This window comes from Barbus barbus (assembly GCF_936440315.1).
Source record: "Barbus barbus genome assembly, chromosome: 11".
NCBI lineage: Eukaryota > Metazoa > Chordata > Actinopteri > Cypriniformes > Cyprinidae > Barbus > Barbus barbus.
Genome location: NC_136739.1, coordinates 17,403,318 through 17,431,227, shown reverse-complemented (window position 1 = coordinate 17,431,227; position 27,910 = coordinate 17,403,318). Strand labels below are relative to the sequence as shown.

The window sequence follows — 27,910 nt, the reverse complement described above, 5'->3', positions numbered from 1 at the left end:
TGGCTTTTGAGTTTTTTCATCAATTCTTCATGTGTAATTGGGAAGTCGAGAGGGTTTTGATTATTTTTAATTATGTTTTCATAAGTTTGTAGACTTTGTTTGATCTGATCAGAATTGTTAATGAGTTGTTTTGGAGGGCTTTCTTTATATAAATTTATAAAATGTTTTGTCCAAATGTTTCCATCTTGTATTGGCAAGTCTTGAGGTTTTGTTGTGCTCAGATTATTCCACATATCCCAGAACTGATTATGATTTATTGAATGTTCTATTTCTTTTGGTCAGATGGTGCTTCTTTTTTGCTCTGATGTCTTTTGTATTGTTTTAATTTTGAACAGTATTCAGTTCTTATGTCAGCGTTGTTTGGTTCTTTATGTTTCATATTTGATCATTTTCTAAGTTGTTTTCTTAATGTTTTGCAGTCTGAGTCAAACCATTTTTCATCTTTTGATGTATTTTTACAATTTTGTTTTCTGTCTATCTATCTATCTGTCGATCTCTCTGTCTTTCTGTCTGTCTGTCTATATTCAATTCAATTCAATTCAATTCAAATCTTTACATTGCCAAAGCTTTAATAACACTATACAATAAAAATAAATAAATAATTATAAAATAATAATGAAAATCTTGTCTGTCTGTCTATCTATCTTTGTCTCTGTCTTTCTGTCTATCTATCTGTATATCTGTCTGTCTGTCTATCTCTCTGCCTGTCTATCTATCTGTATATCTGTCTCTCTTTCTGTCTATCTATCTGTCTCTGTCTGTATATCTGTCTAGCTGTCTATCTCTCTGTCTGTCTATCTATCTGTCTATCTCTATCTGTCTGTCTGTCTCTCTCTCGTCTGTCTCTGTCTATCTATCTTTGTCTCTGTCTGTCTATCTTTGTCTCTGTCTGTCTGTCTATCTATCTGTCTGTCTATCTGTCTATCTCTGTCTGTGTATCTGTCTATCTATCTGTCTTTCTATCTATCTAGCTGTCTCTGTCTATCTATCTATCTCTCTGCCTGTCTATCTATCTGTCTATCTGTCTATATATCTATCTATCTCTCTGCCTGTCTATCTATCTATCTGTCTATATATCTCTGTCTGTCTGTCTATCTATCTATCTATCTATCTATCTATCTATCTATCTATCTATCTATCTATCTATCTATCTATCTATCTGTCTGTCTGTCTGTCTGTCTGTCTGTCTGTGGGCGAAAATCTAACGATCATCAGATGACGATAGTGGTGACGTAGCCCCTCGCTGCTCGCGCTGGCATCAGAGCAGAATTTGAAACCGTGGAGCCGGTGGACAAGAGGCGAATCTACGGATCGAAAACGAATCACCTCAACATGGACTGCGTTACTCTGCGTTCAGCTTCTCTCAGAGTTTATTAGATAGTTTGTCCGCTGTTGTTCCCGTGAGAGGAGGAAGAGGGTGTCCCTTCTAAACTTTTGTGGAAGGATTTTGTCCTGCGTGAAACAGCGCTGTCTGCCGATCGGTGTGTATTTTGAACAAAATGAGTCGAATCTCTTTGTACGTTTGTCAAAATAAAGGACAGAGTTTAATCTGGGAGTTTTAGCGGTATCTTTGAAAGCTAAATGAGCTAATCTGCGCTAGCTGGAAGTTTAGCATCGGTTATCTTGTTCAAACTCAACTGAACTCACTCCACTGAGGCGAATTCATTTATTGTCAACTCTTTCTGAATAACCGCGAACTAAACACTCTTTTACTAAAGCCTTTTCACCGTTGACGGCGTGAACACCGTGAAGAGGCCGGTGGCAGTGGGTGTGTTTTTTTCCTGGTTGTGAGTCTGAACATGAGCAGAGTACTGGTTAAGTGACAACAAGCGGTCTGCAGATTGACTGGACACTCGCTGGAGGTGATGATGGCCCGGAGGAGGCTGGACAGTCGCAGTGGATCCTCGGCTCTGCTGTCAGAGATACACAATCACATCCTCACGGATCCTCTGGACGCCGTGTTTGACATGAGCAACGAACTGGGCAGGTGTGTAAAATACTCCTCATTACTTAAAATATATCTTCTTTCAAGTGTTGCCATGCTTCATTTGATGCTGTCATAAAGTTTTTATGTATGTTGATGAATATTAAGAGTGACTGCACACACGTTGTAAATATGTATATGCATGGGTTTCTGTTATGTCATATCTTGACATTCTCCTCAAGTGCTATTGAGTTTTAAATTTGCGTTTGAGCCCATTCGGTTGTGGAAAAATAGCAATTTTTACATATGATTTACAGTAGATTTGAATAAATATCAAAAATGTAAAAGGTGTGCATTATAGTTGACACTTAGATGAACAGTTTACGGCTGATTTTATGACTGTAAGTCATTCTGCTCATATGCTATTGAAGTTAGAAAAATGTATACCAATATCGCATGTAACTTTGGAGACGGTCCCTAAATATGCGAATATCGAACATCCAACGTCAAGCCAACTTTATGCCAGTATTCTGTCATGTTTAATGAAATAAAGTACTTGTCACTAGTAGTTTTAGGGAACTATAGCATGTTTTTGTAGTCTAAATGTATTGCTCTACACGTCATGTCTGAGTATGTGTTTATAGTTTGAATGTTTATTATTACAATTTAGTATCAAATGATTCTTAAGATGTCATTCTACAGTAGTCAACATTTGAAGAAAAGTTCATCAAAGTTGTCCTAAGACAAGAACACATTTTGGTTTTAGGACAACTTTGATGAAATGTTTTGATCCACTTCAAATGCTGACTAGTGTAATTTGCTGATTTGGTGCCCAAGAAACCTTTCTTATCATTATCAATGCTGAGCACTGTTGTGCTGCTTAATATTTTTTGTGGAAACTGTGATTAATGTTTTTCAAGACTGACTGACTGATGGATGGAATTTTTAATATACAAATCTTCATTGTCATTTTTAATCAACTTAATACATCCTTGCTTTATAAAATGTACTTATTTCATCTCGTTGGGTATGTGCATATAGTTGTAATATTTACAGCATCATTACCATTAAGGGAAGTATTGTGCTCCCAAATCACAAGGCAACATATGAACTGTAGGATAGATGTGTTCCTGGTTTATTTTGTTTATTTTTTCACAGAGTGAGTAGGACTGAAGGTTGTCTGGTGTATGCAGTCTGTCCTGCTTAGCTATTCAGGATTGGAAAGGCCTTGCTCACTGAACTGTGACTAATATGTGTGTGTCACTGCTAAAGCACTACAGCACGGCTTTGGATCTTGCAGGAAGGAAACCCATGTGGGAACCAGACCCAGTTTGTGCTGTGCTGTAGATTGTACTGTGAATACTGAGAAAGAGGAAGTGACATTGGTCTCTTCCTCTTTCTCTCTCACCATTTGCATACAGCCATATTCGGGTTGTTTTTATGCTGCTGGCTGTCTTGTTTAACAGGGGGCGTATTACAGAAAGATCCTAACTTTAAAATCTTATCTGTTTGTTAACCATGGTAATTTCAGTTAGGACAAAAGCTATTACAGAACAGCATTTCCTAAGTGCGCTATTTTATCTTAACTGCAGATAGGAAAGGGGTTTTACAGAAACCTCCTAACTTCACAAAAACCCCTAAAAACCATCTTAACTTTAGGACAACCCCACAGCTGTTCAAACTTCAAAATTATTTGAAACCTAACGGAAAAAACACTTACAACTGTTCTGTTCGACAATGGTATTACATTTATTAATAGTTGAAAATGAAGAACAAAGATGTTTAATGGTAGAAAGTCTCTTGGAGGACCCTGAAGATGTTATATTTTGATGACAAAACACTTATAAGTAATTACAGACTGCCGCAGAACATATTACAGTTAGCACAGGAACTGCAACCAGCATTATAGAGCCAACAAAAGTGTCACGGAGCATTACTGGTTGTAGTGCTAGTGACTAATGCCTTAGGTTTTTTTTTTTTTTTTGGAAAGTGAAGTAGCTTTTGTTTACCTCATCAGCAGTGTTGGTTGCTTGGTAACAGACCTGAGAGTGGATCATCGAGCTTGATTATGCCATTTAAGATTTCCTAACTAGAGATAAGATACTATTTTGTGAGATAGGATAAGAATCCCAAATCAAGTTAAGATTTGCTTCTGTAATACCAATTTGCGAAAAATCCTAATTTAACATATCATATCTTAAGTTAAGAAACTTTCTGTAATACGCCCCCTGGAAATTATTTCACAGTTCACTTCCAGTTTTAACTCTTCAGTGTGAAGATGTATTGTTGTTTGTTTCTGTGGAGGAAGGTGCAGTTCTGTGGAAATAAAGTAGTAAATATGAGTGTGAATACTGTTAATTGTTACATGGTTTTTATGACGGCATGCAACGTTGTTCAAATAGAGCCGTTTCGTTTTGAAATGGGACCATAAGAATGGGGTTTATTAGTGTTTGTTTGGTATTTGGAAAATACCTTGAAATATCAGGGATTTTTCTCTGGTCTGGGAGAGTCACAGAAATGATTAAAATGCTAAGAAATCAGGAAATATCAGTATTGATTCTATTCATACGCAGGGTTTTCGTTATCATTGATATACACAATTCAAAACATTTGAGGTCTGGGTTTTAAAAATAAATAGCTACTTCTAGCACGGATGCATTAAATGAATCAAAAGTGACATTTAAATTTAACAAAGGATTTCAAATAAAAGCTGTTTTTCTGAACTTTCTAATCATCAAAGAATCCTGAAAAAAGTGTCATGGTTTCCACAAAAATATCAAGTAGCTGTTTAGCTATTGTGATCAGCTTTAATAATTAGAAGAAATGTTGCTCAAATCAGCATATTAAAATGATTTTTAAAGGATGTGATACTAAAGATTAGGGTGATGGTTGTTACATATTAAAATATTTTTTTATTTTTAAGCTTGGTTAATACATGAGTCTATTTCCTAAACTTTTGATAGGTAGTATATACTTTGTTACAGTTTTGATTTTGATCTAAATGGATACAGTATATGTGGTATACAGTACTGTACAGTATGATACATCCTAACATAATGTATTATAACAAAATCTGTTTACAGTCTGGTCCAAAGAATTGTGGGATTGATTTTGAGTATATGCTTATATACTAATGTCTCACCTGTTCATGTTGTGACAGTAATTGCAGTTTTTAGAGTAAAGACTGGCCCACATCAGTCATCTAACCTGATATGAAGCTGTGAGAACATCTAATGGAGGGTTTGAATCATTTAATAGCTATCTGTGTCAGTAAGAGCTTTAGGTGTGACTGATTGCATGCAAACTGTGACATCTTTAAAATGCATCATAAAAAAAAGATATTAGAACTTAAGGTACTTTATTTACAACCTAAAAATTTCCTTTTGACGCATTCAGCCTCCATTATACTCATTTTATTCTTTCACTGTTTTTTCTATTTCTGTTTGTCTCCCTCAGGGGGAAGTTTGCAGTGGTGAAGAGGTGTGCGGAAAAGGCCACAGGGAAAGTCTTCGCTGCAAAGTTCATCAAGAAGCGGCGACGAGGTCGTGACTGCAGGGCGGAGGTTATTCATGAGATCGCTGTTTTAGAGGCGGCGAAGAACAACCCTCGTGTTGTGAACCTGCACTCTGTATATGAGACGGATCATGACCTCGTTCTAATGCTGGAATAGTGAGTGCTGTGATTAGATATATCAATTGTACGCCCAGTTCTCAGAAGGATTGTTGAGCTCAGTACTAAGAATAACTGTGAATGTGTTTGTGCGCCAGTGCGGCGGGTGGTGAGATATTTGACCACTGTGTGTCAGAGGAGCTGCTGCCCGAAGGTCAGATCACCCGTCTGATCAGACAGATGCTTGAGGGAATTCACCTGCTGCACCAGAGCAGCGTGGTCCACCTGGACTTGAAGGTCAGATGCACGGCTGCCTTCAACACCTTTATTGGACACGTTTTAAATGAGATTATCTGTATTTCTTCTAAAATACACTAGTTTTATTTATTATTGAGACAATGTTTTTCTTTCTTTCAGCCCCAGAATATTCTCCTGACGAGCCTGAGCCCATTGGGGGATATAAAGATAGTGGATTTTGGCTTGGCCCGCAGGTTGGGCTCTGCTGGGGAGCTCAGAGAGATTCTGGGAACCCCTGAGTACGTAGGTAAGGTTTATTCAGTGTCATTCATCTTCAAATTCACACATATCTCTGTATTCATGGGCTCATCACAACAGAAGAGTTCATGCTCAGTGAAGATGATGTATATCATGATTATGTTTGTATTTTTAACTAAATTTCCAGCCCCTGAGATCTTGAACTATGAGCCAATCACCACTTCAACAGACCTCTGGTGAGTCTTAATCTTTTTCTTCAGGTGTTTCAATATACAAGGTTCCCACAGGGTGATATCCAGACCTGGAAAAGTTATGAGACATTAATAAAATTGTAGAAGGTCATGGAAATTCCAATGGTCAGACAGTTTTCTATTTATACTCACAGTTCATGGAAAACTCTGAATGTAGTGAAAAGTCTGGCCATCACATGCTCATACCATGTTCTGCTAAGTAAAGGAACAAAATATACTGTTCAAAAGTTTGGTGTCAGAAAAAATATTGTTAAACGTTTTTCTCTTGTGCTCTCCAAGGCTGTATTTAAAAATACAGTGAAACCATAATTATTTTTGAAATATTATTACAAATTTTAAAAAATGTTTTAAAAATATATTTATTTTATTTTATATCTTCCTGTGATGGTAAAAATCTGAATTTTCAGCAGCCATTACTCCAGTCTTCAGTGTCACGTGATCATTCAGAAATCATTCTAATATGCTGCTTTGGTGCTCAAAAACATTTCTTATTAACATCAATGTTGAAACCAGTTGTGTTGCTTTATTTTATTCAAAATAAGCTAGAATGCGGTAAGCTAAAATGTGCCTTGAAACCATCTAAAACCAGCCAATAGACCAGCATGACCAGAAAACCAGCTGAGGCAGCAGCAGGATGGTCTGATACTGGAGGCAAAACACTTTGTGCTAACAAGGGATATTTCATGTTTGTTGTTGTTTAAGATGGTTTTTAACTGATTGTGTGTCTGTTGATATTAGGAGTGTGGGTGTGATCACCTATATGCTGGTGACCGGAGAGTCTCCCTTCGCTGGCGAGGATAAACAGGAGACCTTCCTAAATGTATCCCAGGTGAACGTGGACTACAGCAGAGAGGCTTTCTCAAGGGTGTCTGAACTGGCTGTCGACTTCATCCGGAAACTGCTGGTCAAAGCACCAGAGTGAGTCTCCTCTTGCGACTCTGATTTCAGACAGTTAGAGGAAGTGAAGCTTGTTTGCCAAGCTCAGTGCTGTGCAATATAATGTACACTACTGCTTCTAGATGAAGAGTCATGTAATAAGTGCTATGGGAAACTCGTTCCACTTAAAGAGCAGTAATTATTCTAGGTCATACGATTTTATATTGCATAACAGAGTTTTAGAATTGAAGTAATTTCAGTAGGCTTACAAATTAACTTGTCCAATGATCACTCTTATATGGCTCAAAGTACTTCCTGAATATTGACTTTCCCCATTGCTATAGATTGTATAACTGTTGGTTATCACAAAGTATAAAGTCCACGTTTCATTTTCTTAAAATTTTTCTTCAAACATTGACATTTGCAGAAAACATTTAAGCCTGAATCAACTGAGATTAAATGAGGTCAGACTGTTAAGCAAAAATGGCAGCAAAAATTTTGGTTGTTCAAAATAGAATTAAAATGGTAGATTTCCACTTGCTGCCATAAACTAATTGATGTACTTTGGTTTTATTACTAGTCTTTACTGTTTCAGCATAATAGTATCAGAATGTTTTCCATTTAGCCACATATCAAAGTCCTTTACGTGAATTCTCCGCTGCTTTATCAGGGATCGTCCCAGTGCAGCTGATTGCATGACCCATCCCTGGCTGTGGCTCCATTGTCCAGGTTCTGATCCGATCCCCGTGACCCCACGCACTCCCCGGGAAAGGAGTTTTGGTGGGAAGTGGTCCGCGCCACCTGAGGATCCCGAAGACAAAGAGAACATTCTGGACTCGCCACACGCCAAGAGGTTTCGTTTTGAGGAGGACATGTCAGCCACGGGCGACGGTGACCACTTGTGCTGATCCGATAGAGAAATGCACTTGCACTGAGTAGCATTTTTGGTCCTTTTTGTTGGCCCCCACACAGCACCAGCAAACATGCTTCTGTCCTAATGCTGTTTTCAACATCCTTTGGCCAACCAAAGATGATTTTTGTTTTTATTTATTTAAAATTTGTTTACCCAATCTAGTGTAATGTTAATATTATAATAGTGAGAATCTAAATATCTATGTTGCTGTCTTCTCTCAAGATGCCTTTTCCTGCCATCTTTAGATTTTAAATTATTCATTTGAATATTTTAATTGCCATTCAGTATCGATCTCAGCCCATGTTAATCTGCATTTGAAAAAGACAGAGGCTTGAGAGCGGCAGGGCATTCGGTGGTTTTAAATTCTGCTTTAATGAAGGATGAGAGTGTTTGAGCACACTAAAGAGAGTCTTCGCTCTTTGTGTCTCAACATCAGAAAGATTTTGTATGATTAGTCTCTGTTAATTCAAAAACACCTAGTGAGATGGTCTCTGTTAAAAAGGTTCAGTGCAGGAATGCTCTCGGTGTATGGGTGTGTTTGTCTTGCATCCTTTTCTTTCTTGTGGCATTTACACATTAGTGGGCTGCATAAAAATGTGACTCAACTCAAACACGCACGACACACCCTGGATTACACAAATATGTGTTTGTATTGGTCACAGAACTTCCTCCTAGATAATGACTAAAGAAATGCAGGAAAGCACTTAAACCCTATATTATATGTGTTTGTGTTACTAAAATAAGAGAAAATATTTTTAACCGCTTTAGATTTAGTAAATCAACTGTATCTATTTTAAAATGATTTTTGTTTTAAATATTTCCTTTTTTATTGCCAACCTATTGTATAATAAACTATTATTAAGCAACATTCTTGCATTCCCCCATGGCAGGTGCCTAATATCTCAATGCCTGTGATGGTCTATGATATACATAATCTTGAAATGACAGTTTTTAATCTATGCACCAATCTGAGGTAACTCAGGGTTTTTGTTATCTTTTTTTTTTTTGTACAGGTGTCTCTAAGTTAATGCTATTCACTGATGGAGGTTTCAGTCTTCGTTCATTCCGAGCCTTGTTCTCAGGGTTAGCTGTAACTGCACAGTTTACCAGTGTATATTTCTTTAGTATCTTTTGTGTGCATTATTTTCTATGCTTGAGCTGAACACCCTGACTTGATCTTCTGAAGCAGCACATTTATGTGGCTGTATTACTGTTAATGTTTATCCTGTTTTAATTGAGATACTGCCACAGCCTTTAAACTGATGGCCTGTTGTATTTAAAGTAAATTATTTCTATGTGCTTTTGGTCATTGAGATGTATATGTATTCAGTGGGATTTAGAAAGGAAAACAGTGTTAAAATTAGATTTATGGTCTTGGATTATGTAGGGCATGAAAAGATGGGTTATCGAAGTTGGCTGTTATTGTTGAAATTATATGGTTATGTTCGGATAGTGAAGTACAGGGTGTGAATTCTGGAATGAAGGCAAATGAATGTTAGAATCTTGTGGTGGAAAGTCATCTGCACATCAGAGAGTGTGTAGTAATGCAGGAAATACAGTTTAGATCAGCTTAAGGTTTATTGGTGTAATATTTTGTTGAGTGGCTGTTAGAACTGGAAATGTTAGTATTGGAGAATTCAGTCTTAAGGTCGAGCCCTTTGGTTATTGTTCTCTGTTTAAAGAGGTGTGAAGAGCTCATGTGTGTTTTGCGTGCTCAGGGCCTGGTTTCCCAGAGATGTCACCAGTCTGCAATCATAATAGGGCTTTTGTCTCCTAAGACGAGAGGCTCTTGTCACTGTCGTGTGCTCACTGTATGCCGTCATCTTAAAGGAAAACTGGAATCTATTCCTTGCCTGGGAAACAGCCTCAATAATGTTTAAGGGCCATGAGGTATTTGAAGCTGAAATTCAATAGAGAATAGACCAGGCTTTGGAGAGCATTTCTGAGCAGTCACTGTGGTATTTGCAGAAAGCTTGTGACAGTTTGTAAGGACACTTAAGGGATAAACTTTCTTGATTCTCTTACTATCTTGGGCAGGATTAGTGAAAACTGATAATAGAAGATACTTCCTTTCGTGTATTTTGAGTTATATGTACCAGAATAAACAATGCTCAAATGATTTACACAAGTTTTAATAAAGCCATTGACAGTCTAGAGTTGTAAAGGATGTACCCTTAATTTAGATTTTGTATGTTGTTGATTTATGATTCATAAACATTTTCAATTTAGTTTTTTTTTTTAATAAGACAACATCCCTCATACAACGCCACTGATTTATTTAAAATTGCATAGCTCTGACATGCATCAGACTTGAATAAATTCTTATACTTCTGAAATGCGTCATCTGACTTTTTTTCCTCCTTAAATTTTTCATGCTAATAGTAAGTAATAATAATAATAAAAATGTTAAGCAAATTGCCTTTCACTAAAGTTCAAAGATATAGATAAGAGTATATATTTATATCCTAGGTCCTAGGATAGAGTATTTTTTCATGTTTCTTAAATGAATCAATCTAACACACACACACACACACACACATTATGAAAAATGTGCATTAGTTGAATGAATGATGCATTTATATAGCGCTTTTTTCATATGTTGTACCTTTTCCTCATTTCATGTCAACTTGAAATGCATTATTTAATATTTAAAAAAATATATAATTTCTAATCAAACAGATCACTCAAACATTTCAAATTTTTTATTGAATTATATCAGCCCTGGAATGACTATGAAGCAGGAAGTACATTCATCTCATTACATTGAGGATGTTGCAAAATCCACGTTCATTTGTATGTGATACAATGTATTCAAGAGAACAATCCAAATAAAGTGCACCATCTAGAGTCTTCTGAGATTCAATACTGGAATCGTTTTAGATGCTAACCGGTTTTTTTCTTTCTTCAAGCAGTCAATAAAACATTTCACAAGCCAGTAAATAAAATATTTTAAATTATTTTTTTTCATCTAACCAAAAATATATTCTGTACATTTGATTCTAATGGAGGATCCTTAGATTATCAAATAAAATAAACACTAAATATTGAACGTGAACGTCTGATAAATCCACAGATGTAAGACTATGCTTTAGCAGGACTCCTAAAGGAAATAAGTTTTTTTTCTTCTTTCAAGAGAATCCATACTTAATAACAGATATATACTTGAATAAAAATCCATGCTTTTTAATTTAACAACATAAATGAAATGTATTAATAATACGCAATTTCAGATTTCTTTTTTTTCTATGCTGTGGGAAATGAGAGCCCTTTGAATATAAGGGAGGTGATGATTTTTACAAGCATTCCAAACAGACTATGTAAAAGAAATATCAAACTGTATCAGACAGAGCTGATGTAGTTAGATGCAACAGGCAATGAATAAGGCTTAATGTCAGGCAGCTAAATGTTTTACAAGATTGGTCATTAAGCTTCAGGCTTCTCTTGTATTTTATGAGTGTTTTATAGGCAGCATATAGTTATCCTTTCAAAGCCTGGAAACCCAAAGCTCTTGACGAAGTGATATATCAGTGCAATACAAAGCTGTGTGCTCTGCAAAGAATACATTCCATGTTAAGACTTGTGAAAGCACAGATCGAGAACAGTCAGAATTCTTGAATCACCCGGAAGTGATTCTCGATGGATGCCGGCTCATCCTCGAAGTGCAGTTTCTGGCTAAGACAAGCGCCCAGATCCTCCAGAGTCTTTATAAAGTGGCGGTGCTCTCGCCCAACCCACGCCCTCATTGGGTCGCATACCTCATATGGAGTGACATGGGCGTGGATAGTCACCCCACTGGAGGCCAGCTCGCCCAAAGCACACTTATCGGTCACCCAGGTCTCACTGCCACCAGGGTGTCCTCCATCCAGCCAGTACATATCTGAAATACTGTCCAGAAACAGCCTCAGTTCTGGATCAACTCGAGCTCCAGCCAGCTCATACACTATCTGATTGAGAACAACGCATCCTTTACTGAAACCCACTATGGTGAGGGTGAAACCTGCAGGCAGGGGGCCAGGGGTGGATTTACCACTAAGAGGGGGTAAAGGGTTTAGGAGGCCAGCCCGCTGCATGCTGTGACCTAGGAGTGCCCTCAGGTGGCGAATGGCTCCGTAGTCTGGAGAGTGTTCTGGTGCTCCAAATAGGTTGCTCTCTACAAAGTTCTGATAGCAGCTGAACTTGTGTAGGTACATTCGGGATGCGCGGACGACCCAGATATGGCAGCCAGGGAAACGTTGGCCCAGGGTGAGGGCGACACGCTCCAGACTCCAGGACTGCCATGGGGTAGCATCAGGCCGGAGGGCCATTTCCTGCTGAAAGTTCTGCATGGTGGATGAGAATGAGAAAGTTGCATATAAAAAGGGGATGAATAGTCAAGTTAAACAAACTCAGTCCTAGCATACAATAAACAACTTCGAAGCAAAATCACTGTACCAAGGAATTTATGACTTTTCCGATCATTCATAATTGCTGGTTTTTTTTTGTTGTTTTTTTTTAGATTGCATTTTGAGAATTTAGAGAGCCATTTGTCACCGATTAAAACTGTACAGCTGCTCCTGGAAATAATGAGAAAATTGTATTCACGATAGTAATTTCCATAACTTATGATGATCAATTTCTATGAACTCACCATTTTAAAATTTTCTGTTTACACAATTCAGGTGTATTTAAGGTTTTACTAACATAGAAGGACTAAATTTGCATGTCTTTTCATTTATCTGAAAACAATGTTCCTTTTATTCAGAGTGACATGCTGCAATTTAAGCTGAAAATTAAGCTTTGTAACCACAGTAATAACATTTTAAACTATATTAAAAAAGAAAATTATTTTAAATTGTAACTATATTTTGCATTGTTACTGTTATTACTGTATTTTTTTTTTGTAAATAGTCTTGGTGAGCCAAAAATAAAAAAATTTTCCCCCTCAGAAACATTACCAACCGTTTTCTTTTCTTAAAATAAAGGCTTGACCAGAATATAAACTTGGAAAATAATGTGCATGTGATATGCGAACAAATAAATATGAGCAACACTGCAAGTGTAAAGGAATTCAGGAATCCCCAGAAACCTGGCTAAACAGGCTTCTGCAGTAGACTATGGGTCGCAGGCCTGTTTTCAATGTCTCTAATGAAAAACTAAATATAGAGATCCAACCCAGTCGCAACAGAAGCTAAACTGTATCAAATGACTTTAGTGAATAACCAAAGAGGTATTTTACAGGGGGTCCACAGTTTAGTACAGTCTTTTTTTTACTAGCAATATTTTGGATCAAATCAAAAACTATGTAAACAATATCTAATTCCTGACTATGTTGAGCATTATTGATTAAAAGGCCATTTAAAGCAGGGCATGATGACAATGCACCAACCTGAATGTCTCCAGGAAAGAACACTACGTGATCGTTTCCTTTTTGCAGGTCCTCGGTTTCATTGTCGCATCGTCTCTGCGTTTCCGTGGCAGGTGTTAGGAGCAGAACATCATTTACACGGTTTTGGTCGTAACCGGGGACTGAAGTCAGGCGGACCAGCGCGGGCGCAGCAGCGGAGGTCCCGGGCCCGCACAGCCCCGCCGCGGCGGTCATCTTCCTCGCTATAGCAGCTAGCGATAAACAAGCCACAACTGATCGGATACTTCCCATAGGCAAAAGGATTATGTAGCGGCGACTGCAGCATTAAGACTGAAAGCATCACTGCAAAACCAGACAAAAGAATAACGCCGCATGATCCGAACTAATCCGGTGGGCATTCAGCCTTTAAACTTGATGCATAAAATAAACCGAAAGGTTCAGGATAATTAAATATGTACGGCGTGTAATTTGTTTATATTAAACGCTGCAGAGTAGCATTTACGGGAGCGTCAAACTGTGACAACGGTGCGCATGCGCGGAGTACAGACGCATTCGTAAACGGCGGCAGCGCTGATAAATAACGCATTTGGATTGACTGCTTCAATACAACACTGTAGTGATTAATGCGGCACAACTATGTCTAATCTACTGTCCAAAACTCTTATTCTTTTAAACTTCAGGGGCGGAATCTTGACTCTTGTCGGTTCTTTTGAACAATTCGCGCCAAAGAATAGGTTCAAAAACGGATTCAGCGATTTATTTACAATACGCGTCATCATACTGTCCCTGACATTCTGGCGGGAAATATTAATCGCACTGATGTTCTACAGGCACTGTTTTATTAATTATTTATCATGCTTCATGTGTCAATTTGCTGCAGCCATTGTTCAGATAATAAAAAGTCATTTTGAACCCAAACACACTTAATACTTTAATTTTATTATATCTTTGTTAAACACATTATAATACAAGTGTATTCGTAACCGTTTTGTTTGAGTGCGTGTTATTTATTTTTTCCGTTCAGACCGGTTTTGTGAAACGGTTAAACTGATTCATTGAACCGAATTTTTTTATTCGACTCAATAGAACGATTCGTTCATGAATCGAACATGGCTAGCGGAAACAGCTGGGAGCACGTGAGCTGCTCTGGAGTCTCACGCCTTCAACTGATGTATTGTGCATGAAAAACAAGTACGAAGTTTGTTTGTCTGTCAGTTATGAAAAATATGTGTAAATTATTTACTCTGCCTCTTTGTAATAGCTACGAGCATGCTAAACTTTGGACTGTTAGACAGAAACTGATCAATATAGTATTGTCCAGCGTTTATCGACTTACACAACACTTCAAACTTTGTCATGAAGATTCATGAAACGAATAGAACGTAAATGTTCGTGACTTTTGTGTCAACTAATCTAAAATTCCCCAAATGTATCTTTTTAACATTATGTAATGTAGTAGTCAGTATTCGTAAGTAAGGGTTATAAAGTGTTACAGAAAATGTAGCGTCCCTGGTTTGGAGTCTGTGGGCCAGTAGAGTGTAAAGTATTTCTACTTTTTTGAGGGATGTCCTGCTCTGCTGTCGGTCGAAGGCTGGTTGCATGTCTCCTGAACATATCAGAAGCTCGGAGAAGAGACCTGGTGGAGACAGTGGCTAGATCAGCCATCACTGACACACATGGTGAGACCATGCTTGGCCTTTAAATTACTTTCAAACGGATTCAAAATGGTAATTATTTGACTGGCATTGCACTGTCTGGATCTGTCCTTCATAAGGAAAAAAGCGTGAAGGCATCACAGTGCTAAACATCTTCAATGATTTTGACTACAACCGCTCTGTCATCACTATTGTTGCAAGCATTGACCTAATAAGTGAGTTGCCTGCTCGTCCTTCCAGACGTTTTTAATAATTGTCCAGTTGCTTTGTAAGTAATTGTACAAAAGAGGCCATTCTTTATTGTCGTCCATTTTAGGGGAGGCTGTACTGTCGGCTTGTGAGCGTGCATGCTCTCTGATTGACATGAATGTCCATGAGGGCATCCACCCATGTATGGGAGCAGTGGATCTGGTGCCTCTCTATCCTCTGGGGGAGGAGGTGGGCCTTGAGGATTGTGGAAAAGAGGCCCAGGGTATGTGGCCATGCATGCAAACAAGACATTTAAATGCATTTTCTGAATCTCCAGGTTGCAAAGTATAAAGAGTTACAATGTATGAAATAGAAGAAAACAGCACAAACATCGTTTATTATGGGGTCAACATTGCATTATTGATAGGGACCTATTATTATTATTTGAAGAATTTAGATTTATGCCAATGTGAATGTCAAGTAATTTTTATTATATGTACCTTAAAATTTAAGCACTGCTGTTTTCTTTCTTTGTGTAGCATTAGCCATGGCTCTAACGGAACGAGTCACAGGTACCAGTGTCTTTTTATTTGGCTGGGCTGATTCTCCTCAGCGTCGAGGTCTGGCTAAGAGGAGAAAGGAGATTGGTTGGTTCAAAAAGGTCTTGGATATGTCTACCATCCAGCCAGATGTAGGTCCACAGCCCACAAGGAAATATGGTGTTACAGGTAACTTGTTTTAAATCTACAATTACAAAATATAGAACACAAATGAAACATCAAGGTAGATTTTGCATCACAATAAATGAACAGACCACAACAGTTGGTTCCAGAAGTAATCTAATGTATTTTCTCCAAGAATGGGACAAGTTTTTAATGGATAGGATATGCTTTTGTTGCAACTATCAGCATAATTTCTTAAAAAATAATATAAAAAAAAACTTTTAAAAAATTTACTTAACAAACTAATACTATTTAACAGCTAAATTCCAAGTGATTTGATTATTGTTTATATTTGGGTATACATTAATAGTTTGCAGTTTGTTTATTTTTTAATTCTTATGGAGAAAATGAATGGGAAAAATACTTAAGTAACCAAGACTGCTGAAAATGTTGTGCTGTTTTAAAGGGATAGTTCACACAAAATGAAAATTCTGTGATCATTTGCTGACTCGCTTATCAACTGTTTAATCCAAGTTTTGTAAAGAGATACGATTGCTTATTTAATTAACAGGTTTAATTCAGGCCTTTTTGACCTTATTGGGGCTTTTTGGTTTTGGCATGATATGAGGGTAAGTGATGACATTTTTGTGTGAGCTATCCCTTTAAGAGAGTGTTTCAATTATTTTAATTACTATTTGAACCCTGAAATAAAACAAATAACAGTTATCTAATCTGCAGGTGTTGGAGCCAGCCCTTATGTCATGAACTGTAACGTGACCATCGATACCCAGGATCTGGCTGTGGGTCGAATTGTGGCTTCAGCAATGCGTGAATCCAGTCCTGGCGGTATCCCTGGAGTTCAGGTCATGGCTCTACCACATGAAGGTGCTGTGGAGATCGCTTGTAATGTAGAGAGTGTTCAAGGTGGTCCTCCGTCTTCATCTTATGGTGAGGAAAAATGGCCAAGCTTTACCATTGGAGGGCAAAACTTCTGCCATGCTCCAGCCTCACAAGTCACAGCACGAGTAGCAGAACTGGCTAGACACCATGGTGTGGCCATCAAGGGTACGGCCCTGGTGGGCTTTACACCACGTGAGTGCCAGAGGCTGGCAGAGGGAGCACTCTCAAATGGCATTGGAGAGTTTTGGAAAGAGCTGCAGCGTGTGCACATGTGAACAAGCCAAAAGCTTTCACCTCTGTGCTAAATTGCAGACTAATCAATGGTGAATTAGAGGGCATTGATTGAGCCATCAACAACTTACCTGTTTGTTTACAAGAACAGTGCTTAAAGGTATATTTCAGCCAAAAATTACAAATATTTTGTTATTTACTCGCCTTCATGTCACTCCAATGCCTGTATGTCTTATTGTCCTTCTGTGGAACACAAAAAAGAATTTTAGGAACAGAGGTAACCATAAACTTACATTGTGTAGACAAAAACACTGGGACATTTTTCCAAATATCTCCTTTAGAGTTCTACAGAAGAAAGCAATGCAGGTTTGGAATGACATGAGGGTAAGCAAATGATGACAGAATTTTCATTTAGTAGTCTCCATTAATAGTATTCATTTGGTTACAATGTGAATTTAAACTTTTAATTGACTCTTATCTTATAAACGCATTAAACACCTGATTAATGATGATTTATCTCATGTTTTGTGTCAATTTAATCAAATAGGACAAGCATAGTCATGCTTAGAGTAACTATATTATATAGAGTGCCTTATATCTTAATGGCTAATTTCTAATTATTACTTATTTGGGATATATTTTTAATTCCTGCATTCGAAGCAGTTCTGTGTGTGAATATAAAGGTTTTAATGCCAAAATTTGGGTTCATTAACCGTTCTTATTCATCACATGATGTTCTGCTCATAGGTGTATATAATTATACAAAGGGTAATTAGGCTAGTGCAGTTTGACCACGCCTTGATGATCTCATTCAGAGAGTTATGATGTCAAATCTGGGACATTTAAGTGATTTAGTGCTTGAGGGAGGAAAGGAGGAACCCTCTCCTATTGCCCACATACTATTACAAAAATGCATTGGAAGAATATCAGGGCTAGCAAGTACAGACAGCAACAGAAACTCTAATTTCACAAGCTGCTAAAGACTGACTTCAGTGATATTTTTCAGAGGAACAAGAATTCCAATAAACATGTTTCGAAAACATTCACACAAGTTTGTGCTTGACTGAACTGATTATAAAACCTAAGCATGGGTTTCCTGACTTTATATTTATGCTTCCATCTGGAAGAGAAATATACTGTCAAACAGAGACCGTCTTGTGCTCAAAGATGGTCAAAGTAAATGTAATGTGGTGCTTTAAACCGTTTTTTTCTCACCTGTAAACGTTTTACTTGTGCTGCATCAGTGTTGTCAAAGATCAAAAACTGTCTAGATGGCATACAAAATAAAGTCATGGGGAAAGTAATCACTCGTCATATACACTTCCTCGGAGTTCAGGCAATCCACATTTGGCACAGATTAATATAAAAAATAGGACACACGAAGCAGCTGCAAAACTATTAATGAAGCCACAGTTTTGACTTTATGGAGTTGGATTGCCGTGACCAGTTTTATATGATAATGATATAGCTTCCCATATAAGATCACAACACTATACATCAAAATTGTATAGCCTGTAATCAGATACCAATGCTGTAATGCACTGATGTTAATTCTCTTTAAAGTTCAGGATGTTTCAAATACACACACACACACCAAATGTAGTACATGCTTGGGTCATTTTCGCAAGCATGAATCACAAAGTAAATTTACACAACCATAAAGAAACTCACCAAGCCACCAACACAAAAATGGAGTGCATTTTAAACCCCCGGCTCATATTTTAAGTGCTCGCAAACTAACCACAATCACGTGATCTGGCAAAACATATCTAAATGAAAAGCAATGCTATTAAAATATTAACTATTAAATTACGTATTAGACCATATCTTAATACAGTCATATATTGCACAATCCATATTCAAGGAAATCAATTGATCTGGGTCCTACATTGGCACTGGAAATATAAAAACACCCAGTAATATACTTTACCTGGCAGATCGAATGAATATAGTTCTGACATCATTCTTTCAGCAGAAAAAAAAGTTAGACCACAAAATCTGAAAAATTTCAAGTCACCTCTCATGCTCTTTTTTTTTTTTTTTTTACCAGAAGCATAAAACATTCTACCCTGTGCACAAGCAACACTTGGTCTAGATGCATTAGCTTTACTAATGCGGCAAATGTTAGTGTATTAAAACTACTGGGCTAACTGAAATAAAACATATGTAGCTGCAGATGTAACAGTAAATGCCTGTATAACAAAACATACACAAGGTGTTATAGTATAAGAATATGCAAAATATTTCAATATAAATGCCACTCAAAAGATCAAATAGAACAATTACAACAACCACAGGGAGTAATTTCCCAATATTTTGTTTCGATTATTTATTCCTAATTAAATAATCCAAAGTGTTCAATCAAACTATCACCTTTCCTTTCACACGGTCACTTCTGGTAATTTTTTTGGCCAAAGGGGTGGGGACAACCCAAATAATCAGTCACTTTGAAGTTCACTCCCCAATTTGCAACAGCAGTTAATCATTCCTGAATCACATGACAATGCGTTCACTATAAATTAACAGAACAAAGTGCATCGAGTGTTCAAGTAGGGTGTATAGTTCAACAACACATTTAGGGAAAGGAAATAAATGGTGGGCCACTGAAGCAGCACTCAATGGGCAAAGAGTGTGCCAACCATTAACTGTAACAAGTTGAATTCTAACCTTTCATGATAAACAAATAATCATACTATGCAAATATTGGCAAATGACAAAGCAAAAAGCACAGGTGGTAAAACAGTAGCATTGAACCTCGTATCTCTTGATTGGCAGTATTATTTTGCGTATTGTATGGATGGTTTGTGGAGGGATTTTAGGGAGGAGTGGGAACATGGAAGTGGTTTGCAGTCTCATCTCTTTGAAGCCCTTCTTGGGTCCCTGCCATTGCTAATGGTAACTGCGGGTTTGGGTGGAGCAGGGGGTCCCCCTGCAGTTACTTGGGGTGGTCCATTGCCTGGAACACGCCCATTTGGTCTTCCTGGAGCCCCAAAATTGGGATCCCGAGGCACAGGTGCAGCACTGTTATTGGAAAATACTGGCACAGTACCATTTCCTGTTGGACAAATAGTTAAAAGAAATGTGACAGACTTAACAGAGACACTGTAATAAGTGTTACAGCTGTTACTCTAGTTGCATCATTAAGCAGACCTTTATCAAAAGCAACTTACAGTATGCCAACGGTAGGTACAAACAGGAGCGGGATCTCAGTAAATCTAATTTCTGAGATTGAACCTGTAACCTTAGTTAGCAGATCAGATTCAAGCTACCACTACTAAATCAGCATTGGTTACCCTAGTAGGACAGACTGTGAGAAGCACTAGCCATATTTGCTTACCTGTCTGCGCAGGAGTACCTGCATTTTGATTTGGTGGAGAATTTCCCCGCTGTTCTTTACCCTATTTAGAGGATGAGAGATAAGACACCATTGTGTTGACTTTACTCATAAACCAGCATCTCCTGTTATGCCGTTTAATGGCTCGGTATTTAAATGTGCAGCAGCAGCAAACCAAATGTTTGCTTCTGCATAAATTATTTCTACATTCCAATTTATCTGTTCTAAACGAAGACTTTGAAATGAGGTAGAATGCAAAGCAAGCAATGTTTTTCCATAATAACTGAAGCAAATTTAGGCTTGCAAATAACTGAAAGGAAGTATACTCATTGAGGCATCACACTGAGGTGCCATTTTGCATTAACAGGAAGACTGCACTCACCGTCTTGTTGTGCTGGTTAGCTTGTGCTAGCAGCTCTGGATTTGGTTCACTGAAATTAGGAACCTCAGAATACACCATACAGAACCTGTAAAAGACAATACAATATAAATGCAAAGTCATTAAAAGCATATTTTATATGTATGCCTTTGGTAGAAGCTCTTATTCTAAGTGACTTGCATTCAAGGTGTACATGTTATCAGTTCATGCATTCCCTGAGAATCAAACATGACCTTGGCATTGTTGGTGCCATGCTCTCCTCCTTGAACTACAGAAACGCTTATATGAAAACCTAGCCCTCAATCACTTTTTATAACAAAAACGCGTGTCTGTGTTATATATATATATATATATATATAATCCTGCATGAAAGCGGATAAGGCTTTAAATCAGGTTGAAACTAAACACTGAAAGTGACACTCCAAGAACAAGACTGGACACTAGTTGCTTTTGTCAACGAAAATGACTAAATCTCGTCGTCAACGAACCTTTATCACGTGACGAAAACTAGACGAGACGCAACGTAAATGCTGGTCATGTGACGATGACTATAATTAAATCTATAATGCAATATTGTTGACGAATAAAAACGAGACAATGTGGTTTACAAAATAAAAACTATAATAAAATGTCTCTTCATTTTCGTCGACCAAAACGAGACTAAACAAAATGTTATAATGGTATTTTGTCTCATTATTATTATTTTGCAGTATTTCTGTTTCCTGTGTCTCACTGCATCAGGTCGCACTGCAAAGTTAAGTCTGACACAGAGAAAGGGACGGATGGTCTGTCAGCCGTCTTTGGGAGATGTGTGTGTAGGCTATTTCGATCATGTTTGGTTGGTAAAATAAATGTTGTAAATTCAAATCAGAGCGTCTTCCGTGTCTGGAATGGATGTATTCTTGAGTCTATAAGGTAACAATACGAGAGCTTAACAAAATTACCAGCCCGAGTCCGTCCCTTTCCCCATCTCCCAAATCAGGTTATAGCCTACTGTTTCAGCTATTAAAATAGTTCAGTTTTGAATGTAATAGCAAAGTGATTATATTGTTTCTTTTTTTTTATTAAGTTAATTTAGAAAAACGTTTGGAGCATTTTTTTGTTCGTTAAATACGTTCTCTCTTAAAGTAACGACCGAGCGGCCAGCGGCAGACCGGCAGGCAGATCATAGCCATGTTTGATCAATTTAGCCTTCTCAAATCACCACGACTTGCCTAAAATAAAATCTATAGTTATACGAAAACAGTTCAAGCATATAACAATGTTTAAACATTAAACCTAGATAAATGTGCACTACATCAGTAGTTTGTACGGAGAGTGGAAGCTAAAGCGCAGCACACGGAGGCGCCAGCGCAATCAATTGCATTTTATTCAGTGGAAACAGCTTACGCCGCAATTTTTGCTCATAAAAGAGCAATACATCATTCGTAACTGTAAAGGGTCTACTTTTATTTGTGTGCACTCACAATATCAACAATTTTATAAAATATATAAAATAATTTTATAAAATAAAGAAAAAAAAGACGCCCCGTCTCGTCTCGAACAGGAGCGCTTCACAAAAATGAAACGAAAGTCAGCGAATAAATGTCTCACAGACATGATAAATATCTATAGAAAGCTTTAAATGACTACTTAACAAAATAAAAACGAAAACTATTATAATCATAATCCGTGAAGATGCACTTCTCTCTAAAGGCGTGTCTAATGAGGAGATGGCGAATCAGGATCATCATCTTTGCTACACTGACACAGAAAACACAAGTTTTTTAGTAAATAATTCAAATATATCCTTACTATTTCCCCCCCCACACACACACATTCATGGTAATTACTTTTGCTGGGGCTTTGCAGCAAGCTTCAGCCTATTGCGTGCATTTGAACGCAGAAGTCTTCAGCTAATCTTCTGCAATTTTTTTTCATCACTAATTGATGGATGTCTAAAGTATAAAAATAAGGAGAAGCCTAAAATAGGCCCGAGGCCCGGCCCCCGTCTGAACTATGATGTGAAAATTGGCCCGAAACCCGGCCCTAGAGGTGTAAAAATGCAGGGCTCTAGCCTTCCCCTCCGTAGAAATCACGTTTCCCCCTCAGGGGCCACCCCGTCATCCTAACGCTAAGCGAGAATATTAAAATTGAGATTTAAGGGTTCCCGTGACCATGGAAAAACCCAGATTTTGAATAGTTTTTTTTACATTTACTGAACTCTGAGCATTTGCATAAAGAAATCATGCAATATCTACCCAATGATTCATCTGTCACTAGATTTTGGAACCGACACGAGGGTTAATTACCATTTCGGTTAATCTGCCAAATGGACATGGTTATTGCCCAATGCTGATAAACCACAAGATGAACGTGGCAAATCATTATATTGCACATTATATATTGTGAGAGGCAATATTTCATACTCACTCTCCTATTTTCTGTAAGTCTCCTCCTCTTCCAGTATACAGTGTAAGGCACCCCTTCCACATTGAAGCATACCTAGCCAGACACACAAACATTTCCTAGTTAAAACAAACATATCTGTACATAACGCACCATGTTCAAAGCCTTACTTCATATTCACTTATCCTCTGTACACTGTTACCAGTTACAACATTGTTATTGATGCTGTCTTACAGGATGCTTAGCATTTTAGACTACTTTGAGTTTGACAGTCCAATAGCCACAAAGAGTCTAAGGTCTAAAATAAAAAAAACTAGAGACAGACAGGAGGAGGTTCGTACCCTCTCGTGAGGCGGATGATGTCCCCGGGCTGGATGAGGCTGCCCAGCTCATCCCACACAGAGATGGCGATGCTGCCGCTCTTATCCGCCACCCTGCACGAGCGCACCTCGTGCCCGTCCTTTGTCTTCGTCACCCGACCTGCGCGTGCACAGCAAGGTTCAGTCAAATCTCAGCCGTAACAAAACTACTAAAAACACACAAATAACTGCGCTACACGACGGCAGATGCATGAAAACCCAAAGCTATAAGAACAGAGCAACAGAGAGGTCAAGCTCAACGTTAGTCGCGTTTATCATAAATGTTAGCACGGAAGAATTAGCTCCTTTCATGCTAATAAACGGTGGCGAGGGGCACAGGAGTGAATCCACTTACCGATTTCCAAAACTATAAAGACGATATTAAGGTTTTTCGATCCGGCCTTTACATCTTTAATCAAGATCACAGCTTCGTTGGAGATATTCGACATTTCTGAGAGCTGAGGTGGAGGCTAGCACACCGGCTAGCTAAACCACAGCTGTGAGAGGATTTCTTGATCTAAAGCTAAATCTGTGCTCTGAGTGGGCTGTTATATTTGCCAAATAACAGTTCAACTTGACTTGGCAAATAAACTTTGTTTACGAGACCCTTTTGGAAAGGCTGAGGTGGTTCTAGCCTAACATTTGAGGCAGTTTGTTTTCACACTTCAACATCGAGCTAAAGGAAAGAAAGTAAAAGGGGAAATATTTCCTCCACGATTAAAACTATTCGTATAAAACACTCAATTCGTTTTCCAAACAGATGTTTTAGACTTCATCCTTTCCTAAACCTAAAAACTACGACTCCAAGACTTCGCTTCCAAGTCTGTCTCTGCTCAAAATGTCTAACAGCATCCAGATTGATCAATACCGAGTCACGGTCTTTCTGTTAGCCTACACTATCAATACACGACGTCAAATTAACAAAGAGCTATTATAATGGACGTTTCTTTGCATAAACGTACCGGTTCTGTTGCGGGTTACGTTTAAAACGGTGTCAGTGAGTTCAGTCACACACACTGCCGGTCAAACTGAGCACACCTTCCACACGAAAATCATTCCTCAGGTGTCTAAACGACATTTAAAGGCAAAAGCGACGAGAGTCGGATCTAAAACGCGATAACTAGTTGCCTAACTTTAATGTGCGTTATGAGCAGTTCGAAACTTCCTGATGGCCTTTAAAATGTATAGAATTATAGTATGTTTTCTACATGTGTAGCACTGCAAGCTTACTACGAAAGAGAGAGAGAGAAAAACAAACAAATAAAAAAATATATATATATAAAAAAAATTGTCGCAAAAGAGGGGAAATCTCTGTTTCACAGTACTATCTGCCTCTCCCTCACTAACAAAGCGTCTGATCTGCGCCAGAGCGTGCTCGGTTCTTTAGATTCTGCCGGATGTACCATCTCACTGTTCCGCCGGGGGTGTTCAAACATGTGTAATCGCCGTTAAATACACAAATGCGATTTTAATATACGCACATTTGAGTGAACAGACATGACGAACGATTCTCTCTGTATGATCCAGTATCATCAACATTGCACAGGAACGAAAGCTTTAGAGACTCAAAGTTTTGGTTTTTACCGTGTTCTTGTTACATTGAGCTCAATCTGATTGGACACCGTGAAGAATGTGTCCACATGGATAGGAAATAACCACACACCATTTCCTTGTGCAATTGTCGACGTTGTGTAATACGATTTGATTACACCTTCCAAAATATTTCCAAATGTATTTGGGGTTGCATCATCAGTAATCCAATAGACTGATGGCAGTTACAAGGCGTTGTTTGTACAGTTCTGCTGTATTCTAATGGCTGGGTCCTATATAAGACCCCTGTACAGTATATCAGTGAAGTACAGTTAAACTTGCGTTGGCGTTAACATCAAGGAAATCTAACAAGTTTTTAAAGGCCATGCAGATAAGTGCAAAACTTGCTTCCTCACATTTAGTGTTGTGCTTGCCGAATTCAGTGTGAAAACACGACTGATTTACCAGCTAGATTTAGATTGTCATGAATTCACACACACACACACACATACACACACACACAAACAAACAAACAAACAAAACTGAGATGTATACATTTATTTTTAGGGGTTCAGCAACAATAATTGGCTCAGTCTCGCGCGCACAAACGCGAAAAGAAATTCGTCACGAACAGGATTCGAACCTGTGCGGGGAAACCCCATTGGATTTCGAATCCAACGCCTTAACCTCTCGGCCACCGTGACGCCATTTTTGACAGGCTCAATCCAAAATGACTATACCTACAAAGAACATTGCTTTTTTAGTGTTAAAATAGTTACCCAACCATTCGACATAAATAGCTCACTTAAAACACGACTCTACATAGTTTCTGTCTCGATTTGAAACGTCAGTTAACGTTACTGTCTAACGCTAGCAAACACTAGCACATGGTCTTCAAATAAACTTTCCTGAGGCGAAAATATTAAAGTAAATGTAGGGCTGTAAAATTCCGAACCTTTTGGAATCGAGTCCGATTCCGATTCTGGTTCTGGAATCGATGGGATTCGATTCCTCTGTTGTTTCAGTTTATTTTCGTGAATTTAAATGTGTGCAGCCTTTGTAGGATGCAGCCCTCCATTTGAGAGACACCCATAGATAAGCTTTGTTAAACTGAAAATAGCTCTGAATGAGGAGTCGATTCCTCTGGACGGAATCGACTCTAGATTCCCAACACCTCGGGATCGAGGAATCGATTCTTTTTGGAATCGATTCCCAGCCCTAAATAAAGCAATTATTACGTAAATGTAATGAAAAACCGACGTACACTTGTTTTTTTTAGCAAAGCATTAACGTTAGAATACAATTATTATTATTATTATTATGCTAAAAACACATCTCTTCCATCTTTATTTGACCCTCTAACTCTAGCACTCTCTATTCTAATTCTATTTTATCTGTCTTCTTTGTATCTAACCGACCCTCTAACACACTTTTTTTCTATTCAACTTGTTTTCTTTCATAAAAAAAAATAAAAATAAAAAACTTGCTAAGTGTACTGCATTAGGCTAACCGAGACTTGTTGGTTTTGATTGCTTCTGTTGTCCTCATTTGTAAGTCGTTTTGGATAAAAGCGTCTGCAAAATGTCTAAATGTAAATGTAAATTATTATTATTATTATATACATTTCAAATACAATCTGATAAGGTATTTTATAATTTTTATACGTTAAGACATAACTACATTTAGTTTCAAGGGCTTGGTTATTTGTCAACAAGCAGATGAAAACTGACGACGTTTGGCCACACGGTGGAGGCAACATCATCCATTAAATTTTAAAGGTCCAGTTCCACAAACCAGCTACGGTGGCCAAAGAGAAGTAATAATAATAATAATAATAGCAGTAAATTTTGGTGTAAACCCCTTGTTTTTTTTTCCATCTAAAACATTTTCCTTTGAATGAAAATGTCTTCTCTTTATGGCACCTATAATCTCAGCAACAAAATCCTCTATACCTCCTTACATATTTCACACAAGTCAGTGGAAGTTGTCGGCACCTCAAAAATCCTTCAACTTGGACAGATATACAGTATATGTAACCCAACCCCTCAGTCTACCTGGGAGCCAGAGAGATGTTAGACTGCTTGCCAAACCCACATATGGTTGATGTAGAAAATGAAACGTGAAGTTTTCTGTCAAGACCGACAATTCATCTTACCTCACATACTCCACATTTACTAAGTAAAGAACAACAGGACTTGAGACACTCAAAACTACCTTGCACACTTTTAAATTGCATTAATAAATGCATAAATGTTGTCTAGATAGTTGTTCGTTGTTGTAAACAAAACCCACCAAACCAAAGTTGTTTTACCAGTGTTGCCGTGACACCAGCATGCAGTGCTGTAAAGAGGCCTGCTGGCAGCACACCTGAAGAGCATGCAGGTATTCCATACCTCAGCTAACCCGTGCAAACTATAGCCATCAATACATTCTCACCTTATCTTTTTCCAGACAGTGGCAAATGAACTGCTGAGAAGCCATCCATCAGAACCAGGAATGCACCTTCTTCACCTGGTATGTGTGTGTGTGTGTGTCTCATTAATAATGGTCCTATGTTGCTGAACCAGTGTGGTTCTAACGACGGAGATGCGACCGTGTTCGGGAAACAGTCGTGCCTAGCTAGTTTCCAAAACAATGCATCGTACTATGGTGGTTAATCAGTGAGTTGGATGTTGTTTGGGGAACGCACCCCAGGACAGTTGACGGTGCTGCCCGTTGTCACAAAAGCTTATCAGTTGCACGTTTTTAAGCCTTGCCAATTTAAACATTCAAACTAGTTTAAAGCATTCAAACACAAAATGCGAAAGAACTCAACTGAGTGCTTGCTCGTCGTGGTATGTCTTAAATAACACTAGAACTAACACTTCTTCG

The 27,910-nt window shown here is 38.1% G+C and overlaps 4 protein-coding genes across 5 annotated transcripts; 2 read left to right on the top strand and 2 right to left on the bottom strand.

Moving 5' to 3' along the window:
• Window positions 1-1,217: 1,217 nt before the first annotated feature.
• stk17b (serine/threonine kinase 17b (apoptosis-inducing)) lies at window positions 1,218-10,916 on the top strand. 2 transcript variants are annotated; one of them, XM_079429154.1, is made up of 8 exons: window positions 1,261-1,481; window positions 1,841-1,987; window positions 5,381-5,593; window positions 5,692-5,830; window positions 5,951-6,077; window positions 6,216-6,264; window positions 7,018-7,197; window positions 7,826-10,916. In XM_079429154.1, the coding sequence occupies exons 2-8, from the start codon at window positions 1,866-1,868 to the stop codon at window positions 8,061-8,063; spliced, it is 1,068 nt and encodes a 355-aa protein (XP_079285280.1). In that variant the 5' UTR covers window positions 1,261-1,481; window positions 1,841-1,865; the 3' UTR covers window positions 8,064-10,916. The 2 variants fall into 2 exon arrangements, with proteins under 2 accessions (XP_079285279.1, XP_079285280.1); XM_079429153.1 differs by having other exon boundaries at window positions 1,218-1,987.
• On the bottom strand, window positions 10,309-14,197 carry cUnh2orf69 (chromosome Un C2orf69 homolog). Its single transcript, XM_079429156.1, has 2 exons — window positions 13,434-14,197; window positions 10,309-12,387 (listed from the first exon to the last, which is right to left on the bottom strand). Exons 1-2 carry the CDS (start codon window positions 13,701-13,703, stop codon window positions 11,671-11,673), a joined length of 987 nt encoding a protein of 328 aa, XP_079285282.1. The 5' UTR covers window positions 13,704-14,197; the 3' UTR covers window positions 10,309-11,670.
• ftcdnl1 (formiminotransferase cyclodeaminase N-terminal like 1) lies at window positions 13,478-18,351 on the top strand. The gene is made up of 7 exons (XM_079429155.1): window positions 13,478-13,802; window positions 14,499-14,603; window positions 14,975-15,091; window positions 15,187-15,282; window positions 15,384-15,539; window positions 15,796-15,984; window positions 16,657-18,351. The coding sequence occupies exons 3-7, from the start codon at window positions 14,977-14,979 to the stop codon at window positions 17,091-17,093; spliced, it is 993 nt and encodes a 330-aa protein (XP_079285281.1). The 5' UTR covers window positions 13,478-13,802; window positions 14,499-14,603; window positions 14,975-14,976; the 3' UTR covers window positions 17,094-18,351.
• A 698-nt stretch (window positions 18,352-19,049) lies between these two features.
• Window positions 19,050-24,891, bottom strand: LOC306876832 (SOSS complex subunit B2). The gene is made up of 6 exons (XM_079428255.1): window positions 23,865-24,891; window positions 23,492-23,630; window positions 23,175-23,246; window positions 20,766-20,850; window positions 20,387-20,447; window positions 19,050-20,104 (listed from the first exon to the last, which is right to left on the bottom strand). The coding sequence occupies exons 1-6, from the start codon at window positions 23,956-23,958 to the stop codon at window positions 19,902-19,904; spliced, it is 654 nt and encodes a 217-aa protein (XP_079284381.1). The 5' UTR covers window positions 23,959-24,891; the 3' UTR covers window positions 19,050-19,901.
• Window positions 24,892-27,910: the final 3,019 nt, after the last annotated feature.